The following is a 21,989-nucleotide window of genomic DNA, read 5'->3' as shown; positions in this document are numbered from 1 at the left end:
ATATATATATATATATATATATACACACGGTATATATTATGACCAAATGGAAAAGGATAATATAAAAGTATTAACAAAAAATACAAAATATATTCGGATACAAAATATCTCTATTCCTTGCTGACACGTAGTTGGAATTGGGTATCGCCACACCTTCACACACTAGTCATTATCAACATTCCCAAAAGAGGTCCATGATTTGGGCCCCTATGATGGGCCTTTGTCCTTTTTAGTTTTTCAGGCCTCGTTTGTTACAGTAAAGCTTAAACATCTCAACATTTGACGATACTCTCTCACACCAAAATTCACAGATATTTATCAGTGTTTTAAACCTAATGTGAATCCAACATGACACATTTTAGCAATTGGAATCATAGTCAATGTATTGATTAAATTACTTAATTTTGTAGTAACAATGATTACATTTTAAAATGGTAGTGTGTGATGTTTCCTAAAACGATCAATGTTGTTTTCTAAGTACTGATAAGTATGTAGAAAGAGATATAGGAAGGCCAGTCAGTCTAAATGTAAAACAACGTTGTCCTCATCTCGTAACATCCAGTGGATGTATCTCGGTGTAGTATTCTGTGATCTATATACACATTGGACTTCATCCCCTACCTCAACTTTGCTGACTAACTGCAATGTAATTTTCAATTGAATAGTTAGCGAGTGGAGGGAGATTTCCTTCTGGATAATTGATTGCAGATGAACACAATTCAAATTGTTTATTTGGGTCGCCAAATATGCTTGGATGCCTGCAGATTTACAGGCATCCAAAACAATTTAAAACATTCTCTCCTTCCCCCTTATACTCTGGTGAAAGTCTCAAATACTTGAGTCCCTCTTGAAAGCTAGCCGGCTCAGTGTAAACGTGCTTTTTGTATTATTGAAGGAACATGATTTGAAGTGGATGCGTCTGCTTCCGTTCTTGTACACACGCATTTTTTTTTCGATTACTTTTGATCTGTAGTATCTGGGCTTATACAGTATCTCTGTGTATCTGTATGCATGCATGCATATGTCTACATAATGTGCACAGGCAAAGTGCGGTGTGTAGTTTAGGCTGTCTTTTTTTCATGGCGTTTTTAAACAAGTTAAATAACAGCACCCTTTCAAGGGAGTTACTGTGTGGGCCTCTGTCAGACAGCTGCAGACTGCTGTGGGTTTGTGCTTGCTGATTGATGGTTCCTTTAAAGTGTTTTTTTTGTGTCAGTCGGCCATATTTATTAGGCCTTGGTAACTGGACATTGTCATTGAGAAAAAGGTGGGCAGGTGAGTGCAAGTGACATCAGCCATCAGCAAGAGGTCAACTTGCCAGGGGCCCATTTATTGAAGGGGGCGGGGGGAGTCATTAGCAATGAGGTCATTTGACATCTTCAAAAAAACCTGGGGACACGTGGGCTGTAGGTGCAGGACCATTAAAAGCTACCCAACATGGCCTTTTTTCGCTCGAAAAGACGAGATTCTCTCATTGGGTGCTTTGTCATGGCCCGTGAACTCCTGCTGCGTGCTAATTCTATAATAAGAAGCTCTTTATAGATGCAAGGCTTTCTTGTCTGTTCTGCCTGTTTGAAAATATTGGCCACACCTCCGGCTGGGGAGATAATTGACTCAAATCTGATTTAATGCCGCATATGCATCTAGGCGATGAAATGCAATGGTCATTACAGCACACCCCGAATCCAGCTGAATGAGTCACACTTGGAAATTTTGGAGCCAATTGTACACCTTAGCCAACTGTTCTGTTTGTGATGAAGTTTTGCAAAAGAGAGAGGAAAAAACCTGAGGCCATGGAAATTGTTCGTTCAGTGACAGTTCCTGTTTTCTAATGCTTGAGCACAACTGAATGCTTAGAGAAATAAATGAAAACAAAACTGTCCCGGCCAAGCGTGAGCAACTGAAGGCACACAGCCCCCACTTTCACTCAACGTGGCCCTCGAATAGGTTAATGCCATGGAATGAGTTATAAATTTTAATACCGGTTGTTGAAATCACGGAGCAGCAGCTATTTAAAAAAAAAGAAAAAAAAAACAGGCAAACTCGTAGCTGCCGGCAGCAACCATTCAACAATAACACATTAGGCCACTGTGCAGGGCTGTGCGCACTTGGCTGCGGTACGCTTTTCTCATGCACGCAATTGGGTATGAGCAGTGTTTTGGAGTGAAATTGGTGTCTTTGCAGGTCATTATGAAATTCTATGATTAGATTAGATAACTGTAATTGGCATTACAAGTCTATTGAAAACTAGAACCAGTCAGTCTGCCTATTGAATGCCCCTTTAAAGTAAAACTGAAGTTATGTTGTTCACACGCGTGCCAAAATTTAAGGAATAAAAACATCTGCGTATGTAAAATGAGGCCCTGAAATCTTGCAAAATAGAATTCTACTCCCAGCTTTCAAAAGCTGTGGCCATTTCCATTGAATGCGTTGACAACACGTCACACTCGGCCGTTACCTTTCACTGCCACATCACATAGTGGTCTAGCGAGCTAGTTGGCGAAACAGTGGCTGGTTGTCTGGAATGACTGCACTCAGTACTTTTATATTGGGGCAAGGCTAACTAAGGCCGGAAAGGTCTTTACTTGGGCTTTCTTTTAGCCACGCCCAAAAAATCCAGACAACTGAAATGGTGAAAAAGTGTTTATTGTATCTGAAAAAGCTCTGCATCTTTTCACATTTCCGTCACTTATATTTAGAAACAAATCTCTCTCTCTCTCTCTCTCTCTCTCTCTCGCTCTCCCCCTCTCTATTGACCTCTCCCCTTTATACAGGATGCATGCACCTGTTTTGATATGTTGAATATGCTGGTGCAATTTTGGATGTGTTGCTTTAATAGTTTAATAGACTAGTTATAGTCACAAATGGCTTTTACAAAAAGCAATTGAATTGCTAAGTGAGTTACTGCCTTGACAAAGTAATTAATTACTCAGCTAAATAAATGTGACTTTTTTTTTCTATTATGTTCTTTATATAAAATGTTTGTGACATCCGAATGAATAATCAAAACCATTTTAGAACATTTGGCATTTATTTGAACTCAACAGATTGCAGTTTACCACAAGCATAAAATTAAAAATGTTTGAAAATCAAAGATTGAAAATAACTAATGTTCACACACTCGGGTTACATGCCAAACTTGAATTTACAGAGAAACATGTAAAGAGAAACAAAGGATTATCTGGCCATTAGATAGATCTGTATTGGTTCATTATTCCAAAGTAAACTTCATTCAACTCTTAAACAGTCAATAGAAAGAAGTGTGTTAAAATATATGAACTTATAATCCAAAGGTAGCTGCAACAGCGGTTCACGTTTACATGGACCAAGGCCCATTTCCACTCTTAAATGGGTACAAATGTTTCTTCTATAAGGCATAACGAATGTTGCCTGAGGCAGGAAGTACACTTGGGCACGAGGGGCTGTACAAACACAGGCCGTGGTGTATGAACACAAGCAATTATGTTACTCAAACTCGCATGTGTCATTAAGCGCACACACCCACACGTTTGCACCTTGTGCTCTCTATCTAGGATGTCATTTTGCTCAACGCAGTGCTCACCCAGGGTTCCATGAATCAAAACTCATCCATATCCAGAGCCAACACACAACCCATCCACAATACACGCAGGAACAAATAAAAAGCAAGAATTAGCTGAGATTCATTTACTAGATAATGCCTTTTTCCTTTGACATTAACTTGTATCTCATGCACTGAATCGTATTTGCTGGCTAACAGCCAATCAGAGTCATTTTTACCAGTGCTGACTTGCATTATGAGATTGGTGGTTTAGTCATTTAAATCATATCTTAAATGTTCCGTAACATAAAAAGCTATTAATTCTCCATAATTTTAAACACTGCTTTTTAATGTTAAAAAGCCTCCACCATGAATATTTTGAGCAATATCCTGGACAGATGTGCATTTCCAATTTATGAGACCATGTCTGAGGATCGCACAACAATGCCCTCCTAGCCATGTTAATACGTGTTTTGGTGTTGATGGCAATGATCTTGTTCATCATTAACTGTCATCATTAATGGCAACAGCGTTGCAACAACAATTAGATTACTTTGTTACTCAAAAAAAGGAGTTGGTAGCGCCATAATACTATTGTGAAAGGTAGAAGATGCTCAGATTTTCCTAACAACTACTTATTGTTTATGCCGATGTTTAAGCTACTTTTCTCTCGCACATGAATACTGAGTTCGCATCTGTGAGTGCACGTCTCATGCGCTCATACGTTTGTCGGTGAGGTGGAAGAAAAATAACAGACGCAACATAGAAAGAGTTTGTCCTGCAGGGATACAAGTGCAGTTCATGCCGGAGCTGAACACAGAGTGACCGACTGATGATGAGGGATTGGCTTACGGATGGTCCTAAAATATGTAAATCTCCAGTTACGTCTGTGCGCATCCAAATGCGGATCCGGAGATATCCGCAAATCTTCTCACTGGTCAGAGTTTTCAGAAGCCTTCATTTTTAATAAAAACCTCTCCGGGGACGTTGGGATGACGGGGCAAACCGCAGAAATATATCTCCCATTTTCAAAATACCTGGCTACGTGTAGACAAGGCCTTATTAATTATCCTGTTCTTTTGCTGTTCAAAGCTGGAGGTTCTCTGCTTTAACATGGTTCCAGCCAAATGTCTGTGAAAAGTGTTATCGACCACACAAGCACTGCATTGCTGTGTCAGATGTGCTAGCTGTGTCATTCTTAGGTTAGCTAAGCATTTAGCTTGCCTTCTCCGTCTTTTCTCGCACTCCCTTTGTGAGTATGATACTTGTCAGAAATGTAGCTTCTTCGCCACCGCAGATGAGATGATTACTGACTTAGTAGCCACTCCGCAGTATGTTTTGGCACACTAGTACCCAGCTTGAAGCTGTTGCTAGCTACCTGCCTCTGCGCAGAGCTTCCCTCGACCTCCTGACTACCCCCAACCTGTGACATTTTTTGGGGACCGTCTCGTCGTTCTTTTTCCTCTGAATCTTTATTTTGACAATGTCTCTGCGTTTGAGTCTCAGTTTTGCTATTCAATATGTATAAAAGAGAGCAGCATGTTAATGTTGACCCACAAACAGTGATGAAGAATCACTTATTTTGAGCCTTGCCATGCATGGTAAAATGCGTACTGCACCATTTTTTTTTTTTTCAGGTCAAATTTACAAACAAAAAATAAAAATGTCAAGCGAAGGCGACTTTCCCATCAAAGGCATGGGCATACATGGCGACCATTTTGGCAAGGGTTACAGTCCCAGAAGAAGAAATGGAGAATGGACATTTGATTTGCATTGCTATAGACACATACAACAGTGGCAGCTTATCATTCACGTGCGCTCGTGCCAAGCTGAGTTGCATTGAAAGGGACAAAAATTAAAGAAAATGACAATGAAATAAGCTAATATTAAAAACACTTGAAGATATCAATCTGTCTTTAAATGAGCGTGATAAATAAATAGTAAACAGTGAGCCAGTGAATTTGTTTCAATTATCTCTGGCGTCTCAGATGATGATGTACTTCCAGTTTGGGCGCACATAACGTCACCGATAGACTCTTGTTAAAATTGTGGTACGCGCAGTAAGTCCTCGTGCAACACACCTGCACTGGGCACTGTTTGGCACTGAATTCCACGGCCCACAGCCAATAATGTTTTAAGAAAGTTAACTGTTAGAGCCAACATCATTTTCTGTCTGGTTCAGTCTTCTTTGACAGGAACTTGCCACATTCAATATGGCTGCCATGTAGCCATGGCATGTCTACGTGGCGGCTGTATTGGCTGTAGCTCAGCCAGGCTTATACATTGCATCTAATTTTGTTTTCATATTTAAGTCAGCAAAGTCACTTTACCAGATTTTGAGAGAATGTGGAGCCTGGGCCACATGGATAAGAATAGGCATGTTGGATTTATGGACTTAATCATAGGTTTTTCAGCAAATTACGTACATACAGGATCAAGTGCAACTACAGTCGTCACTCTTGCCTTGACCACGCTCTTCGGCTAGCGTAAGAAAGGAATTGGCTGTTTTGAAATATTGTGGTAGAATGGCAGACTGGTTAGAGTTTATGGTTTTATCAGTAAACGGTGATTATTTTTCTTTTGGGAGTTGGATCCACAGGTGGAATAACTTTGGTTCTGGCTTTTGTTTAAAAAAAATGCAAAGTTTTTCTTAATTAGAATGTCACGTAATAATTTAAAACCAAACTTGGCTTTATTTATACACACTGCACACCAAATGAAACTGTGAGACAGGGCTAGACATCAATGATGAAAGACAAAAATTAAAATAAGTAATGTTTGATGTTTTTTGGGGGTAATGTAAAATTAAATTAATAATAGAGGTGATCAACTAACCTGATTGGCCCAATGAGACATGAGTGCCGGTGGTCGCAGCCCAGGTGTCCATATGATGCCAAGTGAGACACTACTATTTTGTCTCTGTGTGTCTCACAATGAATCTGGAGTTTGATTTTGTGCCATCTGTGACATGCTTGTCTACATGCTACTTTTTAATTTATTTCAGCCTTAACTTGCGGAAGCATTTCTCTGGTGAGTTTTTCCTGACTGACAAACTTTTGGTCTTAGTTGGGGCAACAGAATCTGTTGTAGCCAAAACTTCAAAAATGAAAGCACAAAGTCATCAACAGAAGCTGGGGCAGGATTGATGATGGTGCAATATTCAGAGTGAATAATGTACAGGAGTTTTCATCTATATAACATTTTCTGATTACCTTACCTCCAACTTTGTCCAGATTGCATCAAATAATAAACAAAAAAATAGTAGTCCGACATATATGCATTGATCCAGCCAAAAGAGACCAGCAGAAAAAGAAAAATCTGACTAGTCAGCCAAAAGAATGCAAGCAAAAACGGAGCAAGACAACAAGTGTCCATTCACTATGCGTGCAAAGCAGCAAAATGACTCAAAACACACTGCCAAAAAAAAAAAAAAAACTTCAGGGGATAAAGTGGAATGTCTTCGACTGGCCAAGTCACTTACCGGACCTGAACCCAATAGAGCATGCATTTTGTCTCCTGAAGAGGAGCCTGTGTGGACAAACCCCCAGAAACAAATAAGAACTGAAAGAGGCTGCAGTAAAGGCCTGGAAAAACATTTCAAAGGAAGAATTCAACAGTCTCGTGAAGTAAATGGGTAGCAAGTTTGATGTAGTTATTGCAAGAAAGGGTATCCCACCAAATATTAAATGTTAGTCACTTTCAGTTCGTTTTTCCGACAAGGGTTAATAATGTCTGCTCCAATACTTTGGCACACTTCAAGTGGCTGACTACCAACACAAGATAGTTGTTTCACACATTTAATGTAAAAGATAGACTGCCAAACCTCTGTCAAATATTCATCTATTAATCAGAAACCCAAATGTCTTGAGTGTACAACAAAAACAAAGAAATTAACCTTGGCATTCCACTACTTTTGGAGTGGACTGGATATGATAGTGATAAAACATGTGACTCTCATAAGCATCAGAGTTGCCCATGCCTGGGGTTCGTGCACTAAAATTAGAATTATATGTATCTCCAAGGGGCTCATTTCTCAATTTGGATGACCAGACAGAATGTGTTCTCTTGCTTAAAGACCATTTCAATTGTCAGTTAATCACCATCTTGAATGGCTATTTTGCAGTCACACTTTAAATGATTCTTTTCAAATTAGTGAAACGTCTACTTAAAGTGACTTTCATTTTTTTATGAGCCCAATAAGCAAAAACATGTAAGAACTAGGAATAACCGGAGATTGCTTCTCGTTCATAAAACACCGCCAATAGATCAGTACAATATGTATAAACTCGTGGTTGGAAAACTATGAATTGGCAAAGCACCATTTTGTAAGTTACAAATGGCATATGAACTGACAGTGTAATTAATTGTTTCGGTGGGTCCCAAAAGACAAACAATGAGCAAATCAAACACATCAGATGGAACATTTGTCACATTGCAGCCTTTAAATAGTGAGCAAATTTTATATAACTGGCCTGACCCTCTTGTTGTGTCCCTAAGTTAAGACTGGCCTGAGGTTAAGGATGTTGATTGGATCTTTTGCTATTTGAGGACATGCCCCAGACAGCAGGACAAGTTTAATTGGGTCGTGCTCATGTAAAGTGTGTCTATGGATGAGTGATTATGTATGCATTTTGGATTATAATCTGGTGCACTTCCTGTGAAGCCCTTTCAAGACAGTGCAGAAATGTGTGTTGTGTGCTTATACCAGAGGCCTCGGGAGAGGACTAATTCTGCCTAGAAGCTCACAGGCAGATCAAAAATAAAATGATGTTTATGCAACAGTTTCATTCAGAGTATTTGTAGTATCTTACACAGTGGTGGGAGGTTAGTTTCGGACCTAGGCCTTCACTGGGTATTTAAGTGACCTAATCCAGCTCCTAATAACTCCATCATTCCACTAAATAATCCCTAAAAAATGCGAAATAGCTACATCATATGTGGTTTTAACAAAGAGACATACGTTTCACATATTTGAGGATAAAATGCTGATGCAAATAAATCTTTTTAAAATTGATTATCCTAGCGATTATTCCTTCGATTACTTGTTCTATCGATGGTAGATGTAAAAACGCAGTGCGGTGGATTGCTACCTTTCACACAGTTTCACAGTAATCACAGTTCAAAATCCCAGTCACGACGCTAACATCCTCATGGGTATGTCAAACCCTCATTCCAAGCCTCTGCCTGTGTTGAAATAAGTGGGGTGCATCGGAAAGGGAATCAGGTGTCAAAACTATGCCAAACATAATCACTGTGGTGACACCTGACGAGACGTGCCTTCAACCATGGAAACTCTCACTGACTGTAGTGTCAACTTTCCACCGAGAGAAAAAAAAGTCAGGAATAGTTGTGTTAGCGTACAGTGGATTTATGTTGCCTGTGAATGTTTGTGTGGATGGTGTCCAATGGTGCCCGCCAATGCTTATGAGCGGGGGGAAAAAAATGCTTCATCCATTTTTTTAGATGGATTTGGTTGACTTTTCTCCTCAGCACCAGATGAATGAATGCCATTATTGCTTAAAATGAAAAAGGTACGTTTATCTTACAATGTATCAACTCCAAACCGCTACATGGCACTACAGCAGTTCATAATCAATAGGTATCAGTAAAAAAACGGATTGTTCTGCTCATGCCATCATACTATGAAATTGCATAAAATATCTTATTTCCTGGTTCAAACAAGCCACACAGTAACAGTGTTGGTTGACTTATTGTCAAAGTCCAGTTTTTCCTTAAAGTGCCCCTCGAAGGGGAATTTTTAATCATGCCCGACATCGTGCTGCACCATAAATCAATCATTGATGCACTTCGAGGTCAATCAGAGGCTAAATGTAACTCAACCAATTAGAGGACGGCAAAACTCACTTGTCATCAAGAGCCTTTGTGAAGGCGCTGAGTGATGAATTTAAAATCTGATTGCTTCAAAGAGGAAACGGCGATTTCAGCGGGGTGTATGTGTGTGTGGGAGAAGGTGGGGGTCAATGCCAGCTAAAGATTCTGAAGGTGTTGGGCAAAGTATTTACAAGGCAGCGCATCCAAGCTAAAATTGGACCCCCAAAAAACAAAAACAAAAAAAAAAAAACCTAAAAAACCCCACTTCCGACCGGAAGCCACGTAGCCAAAGAAATATGAAATAAAGACAAGTCTGTCGGATAGAATTTTTTCCCATGTTATCATACAGTTCAAGTAAAACAAGGATGTTTCTGCTGTGTGCATGTTCACCAGTGCTAACGTTTCTAATCACGTGTTTAGGGCTGTGTTTTCGTCAGGCTCTTCTTTATTTTCACTGGGAGAGAGATTTGAAGTTGTATCCTCTTCCCCTCCTTTTTCTTACGATTGTGTTTCTTTTGCACCTTCTTCTGATATTTGGCAGCTGGCTGGTCGTGGGTCAAAGGAGAACAAGTGCTCTGTAAAAGCAGTGGAGGAGATGCTGGAATCCATGCAGATAACCATGTCCTAGGTGTCCTCCGCCATGACCATCCCGCTTCCTCCTCATGGAACCATTTGGCAGTTCAAATAGACCAATGAGTTTTTGGTGAAACTTAACCTAACGTTGCTTTGTTTTTGTTTTGTGCCCTTTCAAGTTTGGGTCTTCCATTTGTCATATTGTGGCATAATTCCCACAGTAGTATAACTTACTTTAATGTTTTACATTCAGTTGTCTGGCTCGACCTGACAGGCTACACCAATGTGGACAAGACAGAGAAAAAGATGCACATGAAAAGCTATTTATCGAGACTGCGGAGACCTCTCTGCAACTGATGGATATGTAAGAAAATTTGCCCTTCAGTCAAATCTTGTAAAATGTCTGAATAAAAGTTGAACTGATTACTTGTTCATGTTACAGGTTTTGGTTTTTATGCTTTCTGGTACATTTCCATTGATTGCATTGTTACGGCTCATTGATACTTACTTAACCTATCCTGCTATCCTGGAGCAGCATAGGGAACATTATGTAAATCGACGATTCCAAAATTCTTCCTTTCAGTTATCGGAGGCAGCAGCTGCGTCAACTTGAGCACCCCGTGTAACGTCTCTGTCATTTTAGTTGGAATACTGCAGAGAACAGTCTGCTTTGAATTGGAAAGCAGAACGAAAACACTCAAAGAACATTCGGTGTTTTGAGGTTCAGACTTTTGATACCCAGTTGTCTGTTGAAATGGAGCAAAATGATCTGAAGTCTTAAATTGTCACTCATCCGTACAATTTCTGGTGTAAGGCTTTAATAGTGTGTGCCCCTCTGAAAGTTTTGGAACGACAAAGTCAATTCCTTCGTTTTTGTTGTAAACTGAATACATTTCGGTTTCAGATCAAAAGATGAATGTTGGATAAAAGTTCAGAATGTCACCATTTACGTCTAGATGTGTTAAACAACTCGGGACAGAACACCTTTCATTTGAAGCCACTCACTTTTCAAGTGAGCAAAAGTATTGGAACACGTGACTTGGTGGATGTTTCTCGTTGCTCAGGTGTTGATGGATAAATTGATTACTTAGTGATCGTTTTTGGCTTTGGGTTTCAACTGTGAAAACTGCATTTGCTCAAAAGAAAACATGAAGACTACAGCATTGTCCACTGGAGAAAGGTAAACAATTTTGAATCTGAGAGAAGAGGGAAAATCCATCAGAGCTATTGCATAAACATTGTGTGTCGCCACTATGACAATGAGATTAAGACGAACCTCTATCAAAATGATGACAAGGCCAAAGAATAGTGAAAGGATCTACTTTTGATCCGAAACACACAAACTCATCTATGAAGCATGGTGGCTGTAATGTCATGGCTTGGGCTTGCATGGCTGCTTGTGGAACGGGCTTACAAGTCTTTATTGATGATGTAACTCCGGACAGCAGCAGAATGAATTGTGAAATCTACAAAGCCATTTTGTTTGGCAAGTTACAGAAAAAAATTCATCCAAACTTATGAGGAGTGGATTTATCATGCAAACAATGACCCAAAACACACTGCCAAGGACTTCATCAAAAAGTGGAAGGTCTTAGACCAACCAAGTCAATCATCGGAGCTTAACCCTGTAGAGCGTGCATTTGATCTCCTGAAGAGAGAAACCACCGGGAATAAGAAATGAAGAACTGCAGCAAAGCTCTGGAAAAGCACTGAAATGAAGAATGCCACAGTCTGGTGAAGTGAACGGGTCACAGGCGTGGTGCCGTTATTGCAATCGGGGTTCTAAATTTACACCCGCCAGCCCACCAAATACAGTTTGAAATTCATTTTGGCGGCGGGTGTTGATAAAAAATCATTCCGCCAGTTGGCTGGTGATGCGTGAGGCAATTGTCAGTCATGTAGGAGGTGCCTTCAGTCAGATCAGGGGTCGGCAACCCAAAATGTTGAAAGCCATGTTGGACCAAAAAACGAAAAACAAATGTGTCTGGAGCCGCAACAAATTAAACGCCTCACAAAGAAGGCAACACATGCTTTATGTATCTATATTAGCCTACTATCAAAATGAATATTTTGGCTACAAATACACAAAGAGCCTTCCCGATTAAACATTTGTTTTCTCCTGCAGTGCATTCCTGTAGAGAAAGGTTGCCCAACCTTTTTTGACCAAAGCTCTATTTTTCGATCAACCAGCCTCCGACCCGTGACCGCACACGCACGCACTTACACACGCATGCCATAATGAGCACAGCGGCTAAGATGAACGAGGCACGGGACGCGCTTTTGCAGAATGTTAACTTTCATAGCTGACATATACCGTTTCAAAATGCTTCTCTCGGTCCCTCTGATTGCCATTCTTTGGCAGTTCTCTTGGTGAATTGGACATGAAACGCCGTTTCTTCTTACAACAGCCACCTGCCTGGCATCCCACCCTGCTAATAGAAACGTGTGTCGCAGTCTGACTCAAATCTTCGTTGACAGAAATGTTGAAATGTAATATTTATTCGACATATTTTTACAGCATTGGAAAATGTTAAGAATGTTTGTCCTACAGAAACCATATTAAAACAAAAAATATATTTTCACTCCCCCATCTTTTTCCATTTTCAAACATTTTAAAAAGCTCCAGGGAGCCAATAGGTGGCACTAGAGAGCCACATGCGGCTCCGGAGCCGCGTGTTGCCGACCCCCGAGTTAGATGAAGGCATCTCGTCAGTGTACCTGGCGCCAATCACAACTGTGGCTTAACTTTGTTAAACTAAATGAAGAGCTGCCTCAGAGCAACATTGCAACAGAAATAATGACATTGAATATGTTGTCTGGCAGCGCCATGAAGGCCTGATTGCAGGGTTTAATATTTGGTTATGCCACCAAATATTAAACATTATTTACATCAAGTTAATTTAAAGGGACACTTGATTGGACTGAACATTAGCACTTATATAATGAGGCTATATGTCAAATGGTCAGCACTAAACTTCCCCCCCTGAAAACCTCAGTTGTGATTGAATGCATTTTTTTATGACTACATTTAGCACAGCTTAATGGCGGCCATTATTTATGGGTGGGGACTGCTTGTTGCACATCTCAGCCGGACTACGTCATTGAAGGAAAGAAGCAAGCATTATAATATTGTTTCCTGGCTTGCTTTGTCACGTTCTGTTGTCACCTAGTTTCTCTGACCATGAGTCACCAAAATTCACATACATAGCTTTACTCATGTTCACTGTAGAGCTGTGAAAATGTAAAAGCGATCGGCACAATATTTGGGATTTTATTGACATTAAATGTGAACTCGTGAGGGACACCTTTTATCACCTGTAAAAGTCAAAATTGTTGTGTCGATTGTTTTTTTTTCTTTACAGGTTGAAGTGGACAAGAGTAGGAACAGGGTAACCCCACTGCCGCTGTCAGGACAGTAATTAGCGTTTGGCCGGAGATACAGCCAAAGTTAGCTGAATGAAATTATCTTACCAGAGCTCCGTTTCGCGGACACCTGCCTCTGCCAAGGAGTTCCACGATATGAAGCTGTGCAATAAGCCCAGGAGGATGGTTTGGTGAAATTTCAAAGTTGGACTTTGGAAAATCCAGCATGCCCGTGGGCGACCCAAGTGAGGATATGCAGTGCAGAAAATGGATGGATGGATGGATGGGTGGACTTGGAAAAATTCAGAGCACCGGAGCTCCAGTTGAGTGTGGCCGCTTAGAGTGCCTCAGTTTTGGATAGGCAGTGGCGGGCGCACCTCCTGGAGGTGCACTTGGAAAAAAAGTAAGTCACGCTTGAAATTCAACATATAATGATTTATGAACAATTCAGTTTACGAAAAGCCTCGTGTTCATTTGGGGAAATCAAAGAAAGCCAGTCTGACATGAGTGAAACTGCATGTAAACCGCTTATTTCTTGATTCTCTCCGAAGTGAATGAACCCTGGAGAGCCTAATGCCTGTGATAATTTCAGAGGTTAAAGTGGGCATAAGTAGAGATGTCGCCGAATTGTGATGCTGATTGATTGCCTTTTTGAACATAGTATGCAATGATTTTGAATGGACGAATTGTCGCCGGTTGCTCCGCTGACTGCCAGTAAGTCATGGGAAGGGAGTGGGGGGGGGGGGGTTATTGCTGACTAGAAAGTGATGTTTTAAGAGCAGTCAGTTATTTACTGATTTCTCCAAAAAATGCAATATTAGAGACATCCCATCCAGATGATCGCTTTCTTAATCTCTATTTCAATACTTTCGCTCATTTGAAAAGTAGGTGGATTTCAAACAGAAGGTGCACTGTCCTAAGTTCTTTCACAAATCTTAATGTAAGTACCATGAAATACAAGCTGGACTGCTGGACTCATGAACTTTTGTGTCATACTCATATTTTGAGGTGAAACCCAAATGTGTGCAGCATTCAACAAAAACAAGGAAAAGTTTCAATAGTTTTGGAAGGGACTGATCATATATTATCTCTTCGGGATGTAATGACGTCAGAGATATGCCTCGAACAAGTTGAACAAATCCATTGTGTACAAGATATGAGAGCACATACGCCCGAGGTGAACCAAGCATACACCAAAATGAAACTTTAAAACATGATAACTTTGTGTTTGTCTAGTCTCCATCAAATGATAACAGCAATATTGTGATATTAAAATTGCCGCAATATCATCGTTATGGTTGTCATCCATCCATTTTCCAATCCGCTTTTATCCTCACAAGGGTCGTGGTGGACGCTGGAGCCTATCCCAGCTGCCTTTGGGCAATAGACGGGGTACACCCTGAACCGGTTGCCTGCCAATTGCAGGGCACACAAAGGCAAACAACCATTTATGCTCACAATCACACCTAGGGACAATTTGGAGTGCCCAATCAAACTGCGATGCATGGATGTACCCGGAGAAAACCAACGCAGACACGGGGAGAACATGCAAACTCCACACAGGGAGGCTGGAGGCGGAATCGACCCCTGCACCTCTGCACTATGAGGCCAAAGCGCTAACCACACAAACACTGGGCCGCCCATGGTAGTCAGGTTGTCTTAAAAGCAGTCCATCTTTATCGAAAAACATTACTTTTCGCCCGCTTCATCCGGGCACAGCATTGTGAACGACACAGACCATGATACATTGCCCCGCTCAGCCAATGGGAACACATGACAATAAAATGACTGGCCAAGTCTATTTCCTTGTCACTGCTGTATTGTAGAAAATCATAATACTGTGATTTGATTTTTTTCAATCTCGTAAGATTTTTTTTTTTTTTTAATATTGTGAGTTTTTAGACAATTATTGTGGATTTTTTTTCTTATATGACCAACCTCCCTTACAATAGTGTGCTAATTATATTGTGAGATTCATATCATGATAATCGTATCTTGACATTTAGATTCCGTTACATGCCTTCTGTCTACCACCGATCCATAATCTTTACTGCTCATTCTCACGAGGGTTGCACCTAATCTGGAGCTTGGACTGGTCACCATTCATACTCACAACAAGGGACAATTGAGATTCTTAAATGAACCTTATGTGCATGTTTTCAGAATGTGGTGGGGAAGAGAAAAATCAAGCAGAGAGAACATGCAAATTCCTTATTTGGAAGGCCGGAGCCCAATTCAAACCCAAAACCTCAGTACTATGAGGCGGATGTGCCAATCATTTGCACACCAGTACCCCTCAGAGAAAGAAGAAACAGACAAAAACAAACATTTTTGGTCACTTTTGGTGAGCAGCAACCACAATCTTTTTTTTTTTCAACAGGCCTTTTAGTTTGTGAACTATTGAATGGTGCAAGATCCATATTTCTGGTGAACTGACTGAACTAGGCTCGCTAGTTTCTATTTCACTTTTGAAAAAAAACTCTGAGGACGGTCAAACAGGGCCAAATATATCAAAACATGTTTTTTTTTTCTCTAAACATTTCTCCCCAACCCGCCTCATCTGTGTGATTCTGCAACAGCCCAGATGGTTTTTTGAGCATGAGACATATTTCACTTTTGGTCATTTGCTACAAAGCGTTTTGGATTTGAGTTCAAACACAGGAAAACACTGCATTTCTGACATCTCTACCTTGACACTCCCTTTGGACAGAGGTTGTATCGGAGTGAAGAGGCCAGTGTCCCACATTGTCGTAGCGCACATCTGGTTGTGGTTTGGGGTTTCTGGCCTTTCCTCTGTCGCGGTGGAGAGCTCAATGATGGTCAGCCAACCTCTGGATAGTGTTTTGTTGACTTGATTCAAACTGTGGGCAACAGCCAGGCGGAAACGTTTCAGAGACATTGCTTCCTGCTTCTCTAGTCCACATTCCCTCTTGTAGACCAGCCAGGAATTAGCTACATACAGGTCAAGGATATACCCAAAGAGGGGAAGAGACCATCTCCTTGACTTTGCTGGCATCTTGTCCAGGTGTGCTAGTATGTCAGAAAGCTCCATTGCACCCATGTGCTCATCATTGTAGGCAGGGATGAGTGATGGGAACGGGACCGCAATCTTTACTCTGGACTCCACCATGAAGCAGGTGAAAGAGGCATGATCCTAACAGGCATAGCTCAGAAAGTTGACACATTTGTTGTCAAACCATTTTACTGCAATCACCCCTTGAGCAGACCTGTAAGGTTCTACGGCTCCTCTTCATCAAGTCTTCAACTGCCATCGACAGTTTCGTCGCACTGTGCCAATGCACTTGACTCCCAAGGAGCTGTGCAAGCTCTGAGCCAGGCCAAAACTTGGAAAGAAGTTGTCACGGAAGACAATCGACAGCTGAGGGTGTTTTCTGGTTTTGCATTGAGTTGTCGCCACTTTGGCTCCTAGAGGTTGCATTTGTTCCTGTTCCCCCAGGGCAACATTGAAGAACGTGGAGACCCCTTAATAAAGTAAAACGTAATGGACGAAACTAGATGAGCTTGCTCGGCAAAACAGTTTCAAGCCTCACTTTATCTGGCTTGTTGGCAATGTTTTGACGGAGAGTGCCAGCCCCCGTCCCATTATACAGTGTAGTGTATCACAACCTCCTCCTCGCTGTGCTTTTCCCACATGAACTAATCTGAAGTCAATAAGGTCTTATTCATGATGTGCAAATGAAGATTTGTCATTTCGACGGTTGTAAGAAGATCTCGAAGAGTGGATTGGGTTGATTTTATGACAAATAGTAAATTTTTATGTCATTGGCTGAATGTCACTCCAAACCATAAAGTTACAAATCAGCCATTTGGTTGAGCGTGTTTAAAAAAAAAAAAAAAGATGAGAAAATGATTTTGTCTTGTTTTTCAGGTTTCTGTTCAGTAAAGCCTCTATCACTAATACCATTTAAAAACAGATTCCTAACGGTGTGGCTTGCTTTAGCTTTGCATGCCGTTACTCAGAGGTAAAGATGGCTGAATCAGAGTGAAAGTGAACGCTCCTTTATTCTCTTATTAAAATATAGTGGCTCAAAATCGACGAAACCGTTTAGACGAGCGCTATGTATTTCACAAAGAATGTATAGATTATGACTATCAACCTTAAAATGATTCCTACATGTTGAAGTTTTGCTATGAAGCTTTTCATGAACACTTGGCCATAGGCCACCACTACAAACCCACCGAGCCAATAGTGCCATCTGTAGTCTGACTGGAGAAAAAAAAGTGATTGCAAATTCTTACATCCGGCTCATCTTCACTTCTGATTCAGTAAACAAAAAGAAGGGGTTCCGCATCCCTTATCAATAATCCCCCAGGCCATCATTCCTTTTGCTTTTCTATGGATGAATGCATCAATAAAGATGATTAACACACGTGACATAGATATCACTTTGTGCCTTCACTTTTATAAACTCCAGATTGTCACATGTGGTTTAACATTGTAAAAATGTTGAATCTTCTGATGTAAACTTGCTGAATTTCACGACATGGTGGTATAGAAATTCATATTTTCCAGAAGATTCATCTCACGGGCTTGCTGGTAACGTTGTCCACAAAAGCAATATTATGTTTTAAAACACAGCGGCAACTACTGGATAATTTACTTAGGATTTTGATACTCTCATTCATCATGCTGTAAGGATAGCCTGTGAAAGCTTAAGTGGTTCTTGGTTTCATCTAGTGCCATCATTAATTCATTAGAGCAGCATTTCCAAATCTTCGGCTCAGTAAAGTGTTTTGTTTTTGTATGACCAAATGAACGTAAGGCAGACTTATATTTACAGTACTTGGCAAAAGTTCATTCTCCGAAACCGTGTTTATTGTCCTACTTATGAGGCATTGTATTCATATTTTCGATATTTGGGTCTCATCAGAGAATCACGTTTTTAATTAGGGTCTTGAGTGGAAGAAGTTGGGAAACACCTCATGAGATAAATTACTCATGTACAGGACTTGACTGGCTCTCGGGCATGGCGAGTAGATGCCTGCTGAGCTGGCGTCTCCTGGTCCTGATGCAGTGCAATAAATCAATTTTTAACACAATTTTTGGAAGTAATTAATTTTTTTATTTCATTTTCTCCCGTTTTGGTCCCAAGTGGTCAGCCAACAAAGCACAGAGAACAGCCCATCAAGTAAACCACAACGAAAACATGAAATTGTATCAGTCCTACTGGCAGATATATTCAGTTGCCAGGCCCACATCTAAATGCCATCGCTGACTGTTTTATTATTTTTTTTAATGTTCATTTTATCATTACCATCACCATGAATCAAACTCATGACCCTTCTAGCGTGGCAAGCAACAAGGATGAGAGGTCATTGTTTGTTGTCCCGTCCACAGTCATGGTTTCAGAAATGGAATACCTACTCAAACACTCTGGTTGTTAGCTAGCAAATGCAAAACAGTGCTTGAGGTACTAACTAAGCAATGCCAAAGAAAAACAAACTTATATAATGAATTAAGCTCAGCAAAACCTTTGCTTTTTACTTGGACTGTTTTGTGTGTGTGTGTGTGTGTGTGTGTGTGTGTGTGTGTGTGTGTGTGTGTGTGTGTGTGTGTGTGGCGTGCGTGCGTGTTTTTTTTTAAGTTTTGAAAATGCAGTCATACCCGCCCCTACACACACACACACACACACACACACACACACACACACACACAAAACAGAACAAAAATCCACAATATAAATGTTCCAAATGAAAGCATGTACTGCTTACGGAACCACAGACATGACATAGTAGGAAAAAAAATATTTGTGCACAGGCCGTGACTATGTACGCACGAGGAGCTACTTCGTGGGCACGAACTGCTACTTTGAGCACATGGACTCCTGCATCGTGTGTACAAAATAGTTCAAAAGTGCGCACAAAGTAGTTCCAACGCGTGAAGTAGCCGTGGCTCCTTGCGGGTCACCCGAATAGAGAAATCGAACATACTTTCATTCAAAGTTGAGAATTTGAAGGATAAAGCTACACAATGGACTTGGGAAAGCGTGATCAAATGTTATTTTAGTGTTCAGCATCTGCAAAGCTCTGAGAGGGATCACGGTGACCGTTGGATGTATCTGAAATGAAAAATGTTGTCATAATATCCTTTTTTAATGTTGGTATCAAATAAAAACCTCAGCTCCAATATCTGAATCTTTGAAGGTACCGATTAGGTCAGCGAGAAGTGAGTCAGTGAAGGTGAGCTCGATTTGTTTGCCCTCTTGTCCAATAAGGAATCAGAGCTACTTCGTGTGCATGCTGTAACTATTTCGCACGCACAAAGTGGTAAGTGGTGTACAAGTGTAATTAGTGTGCAAAAATAAGTAGTTAATGCTCGCAAAGTACTTTTTTTGTTTTTCAAATGTCATGTCTGTAACTGCTGGTTTGATAGGGAAAAGGCAGAAGTCGAACATCCTCCCTGTAGCTTCAAATTATCAGGATAATTTAAAAAAATCAACAATTACAGACCAAATTAAATCCATGCATACAGGCCCGAAATAAATGTACACCACACATACGAACTTTGCGCATACACTTTTTCTTGCACACGCCTCATACCCAATTTTCTTCTCTACCTCTACAGTAACTCACAAATGCACACTGTACATCTCTTCTCCCTTCCCAACAACAGCCCACACGCAACCTATTTTTATACATTCCTTTGAAATGGTTTATGTTTGCAAATTGTTTTAATTCCTCAATCATACCGTTCCACAGTTTCACACCACAAATTGACAAAGAGAAACTTTTCCTAGTTTTGTGGATGCTTTATCTTGTACACTTGTTGTGCTGATTGATTAAATTGACAGTTATCGAACCAATTCAGTATGATTTTACAAAGCACGGTATGTTAACCTCCCTTTACGAATGGTCCTTACGGCTCTTTTTTGTAGAATGATCAATGACTCTAATGAGTTCCCGTCATTGTTTCCCCAAACAGCATCACCGTATTGTAAATATGGTCAAACTAGGGAACAGTATAGAGTGTGGAGTACTGTACACCCTGGACTGGTCGCCAGCCAATCACAGGCAACATCTAGACCAGGGGTCGCCAACATGGTGCCCGTGGGCACCAGGTAGCCCGTGAGGACCACACCAATAGCCCGTCAGTGCTAGGATTGTGATTTGCTACTAGAAATTATGATTTAAAAATGCAAACACTGGCAGTATTGTGAGACATCTTTAATATGATCAGAGCCTGAAAATTAAACTCCTTCAGTATTCAAAATAACACATTCTAATATTATTAATGTAATTTGTACAAATGTTACTTCAGACGTGTTTCAGTTTGGTAGCCCTTCACACAATCAGGACACATGAAGTAGATAGACATCCAAGCATTCACACTCACATTCCCACCCGATGTAAAACATTCCGTTTTATTTATTTATTATTTTTCTGAAGTTCCCTCATTCATGGAGCTGAGCGTGTCCTTAAATGAACATGAACGCAAAGCATTTGATATTTGGAAGCAATTTTTCACTTGAGTCAAGACTTGCCAAACCCCACGTGGTGTGGTTATTAAAAACGTTTGATTATAAAAGTGTAGAATGCAGACATGCCTTTGTGTCAGCTCGAATTCGGTGGGGGTGAATGAAATTTGCTGTGAGACTCAACAATCTTAGCATCATATGGAATTAGACTTCAGGCAGACTATGTGCTCCTCGTTGTTTTGTTTTGTTTTGTTTTGTTTTTGTCCAGGAGCCTTCAGAAGGCTGCAATTGTTTCCAAGGAGCCAACCAACGGAAATGCAAGACCTTTGTAGTTGTTGCTTTCCGACAGAATCCTTGGCCATGCACATGTCTGTGAGCGCCTCAGCGTTCTCATCTTGTCTGTGAACTTTGTCACTGTGTAGGACACGATTCACATCTGAGAAAGGCAAGTTGCTGGCTCCAAAATGCAGCTCTTCCTTCCAGCCAAGACTTTCCAAACCACAAACTCCCATCTCCGAGGGTCTTCTCAGCCAAAATGTTCGTCCTTATCCCACACTGCCTGGAGCATAATTATAAAAAGAGGGGAAAAAAAAAAACTGAATTGGCTACTGATTGAGCTTCCTGGGTGAATGTTAATGGCAACCACAAAGGGATATTTTATACCCTGAGAGGGATTCGACTAACGATGGGACAATGAGGACGTAGAGGAGGTTTGGGGTTGTCTTGGCGACATCTCATGTGCTGATATATTTACGCCTTTATACTTCCATGCAATCATTCTCGTTGCAGCTGGAAACAATGCAATGAATTTTTTTTTACGTTGCATATTCACTGGTGTGTGAACACTTCCTTCTCAGGATTTTGATTAACCACATACCACACTATCAGATGTGGAGTCCAGCCAAGACCGTTCATCCAAGTACGGTTTAAGTGCTATTTGAAGTGCTTCTCAGTTCATTGTTGCACACTTAAGTCTGTCGACACGCCAATTATTTCTCCTTGGCTATATTCTTTCTGTCATTTACTCATCTGGGACACCTCGGCAACACCTCTGTTTCCTATTTTTCCTCTAATCAGGGACCACGTTGCGCATATAATTAAGGTGTCCCAAAGAACTGCCTTGCCTAGTCAGGCCTGTTTCGGGACTCCTATCATCGTTGTCAACCCCAGAGTCTTCCAGATGTCTTGTAGCAGCGAGACTCAATCGCCACTTTTGCAGCCTGCGCTCACACGTGTGTCTACTTGTAAACACTTTTGCCTTTCAG

At 40.8% G+C, this 21,989-nt stretch overlaps 1 protein-coding gene across 1 annotated transcript in view; it reads left to right on the top strand.

The window, feature by feature from the left end:
* The window catches only part of emc2 (ER membrane protein complex subunit 2), a 40,958-nt gene extending 30,594 nt beyond the window's left edge, over positions 1–10,364 (top strand). The window contains exon 11 of the mRNA XM_019893077.1: positions 9,894–10,364. Coding sequence (XP_019748636.1) covers positions 9,894–9,980 — 87 coding nt within the window. The 3' untranslated portion in view covers positions 9,981–10,364. The remainder of the gene's footprint in view (positions 1–9,893) is intronic.
* Positions 10,365–21,989: the final 11,625 nt, after the last annotated feature.

Source organism: Hippocampus comes, unplaced genomic scaffold (assembly GCF_001891065.2).
Source record: "Hippocampus comes isolate QL1 unplaced genomic scaffold, H_comes_QL1_v1.1 scaffold94, whole genome shotgun sequence".
Lineage (NCBI taxonomy): Eukaryota > Metazoa > Chordata > Actinopteri > Syngnathiformes > Syngnathidae > Hippocampus > Hippocampus comes.
Note: the sequence above shows the minus strand (reverse complement) of the source record. Positions and strands in the feature narration are given on the sequence as shown.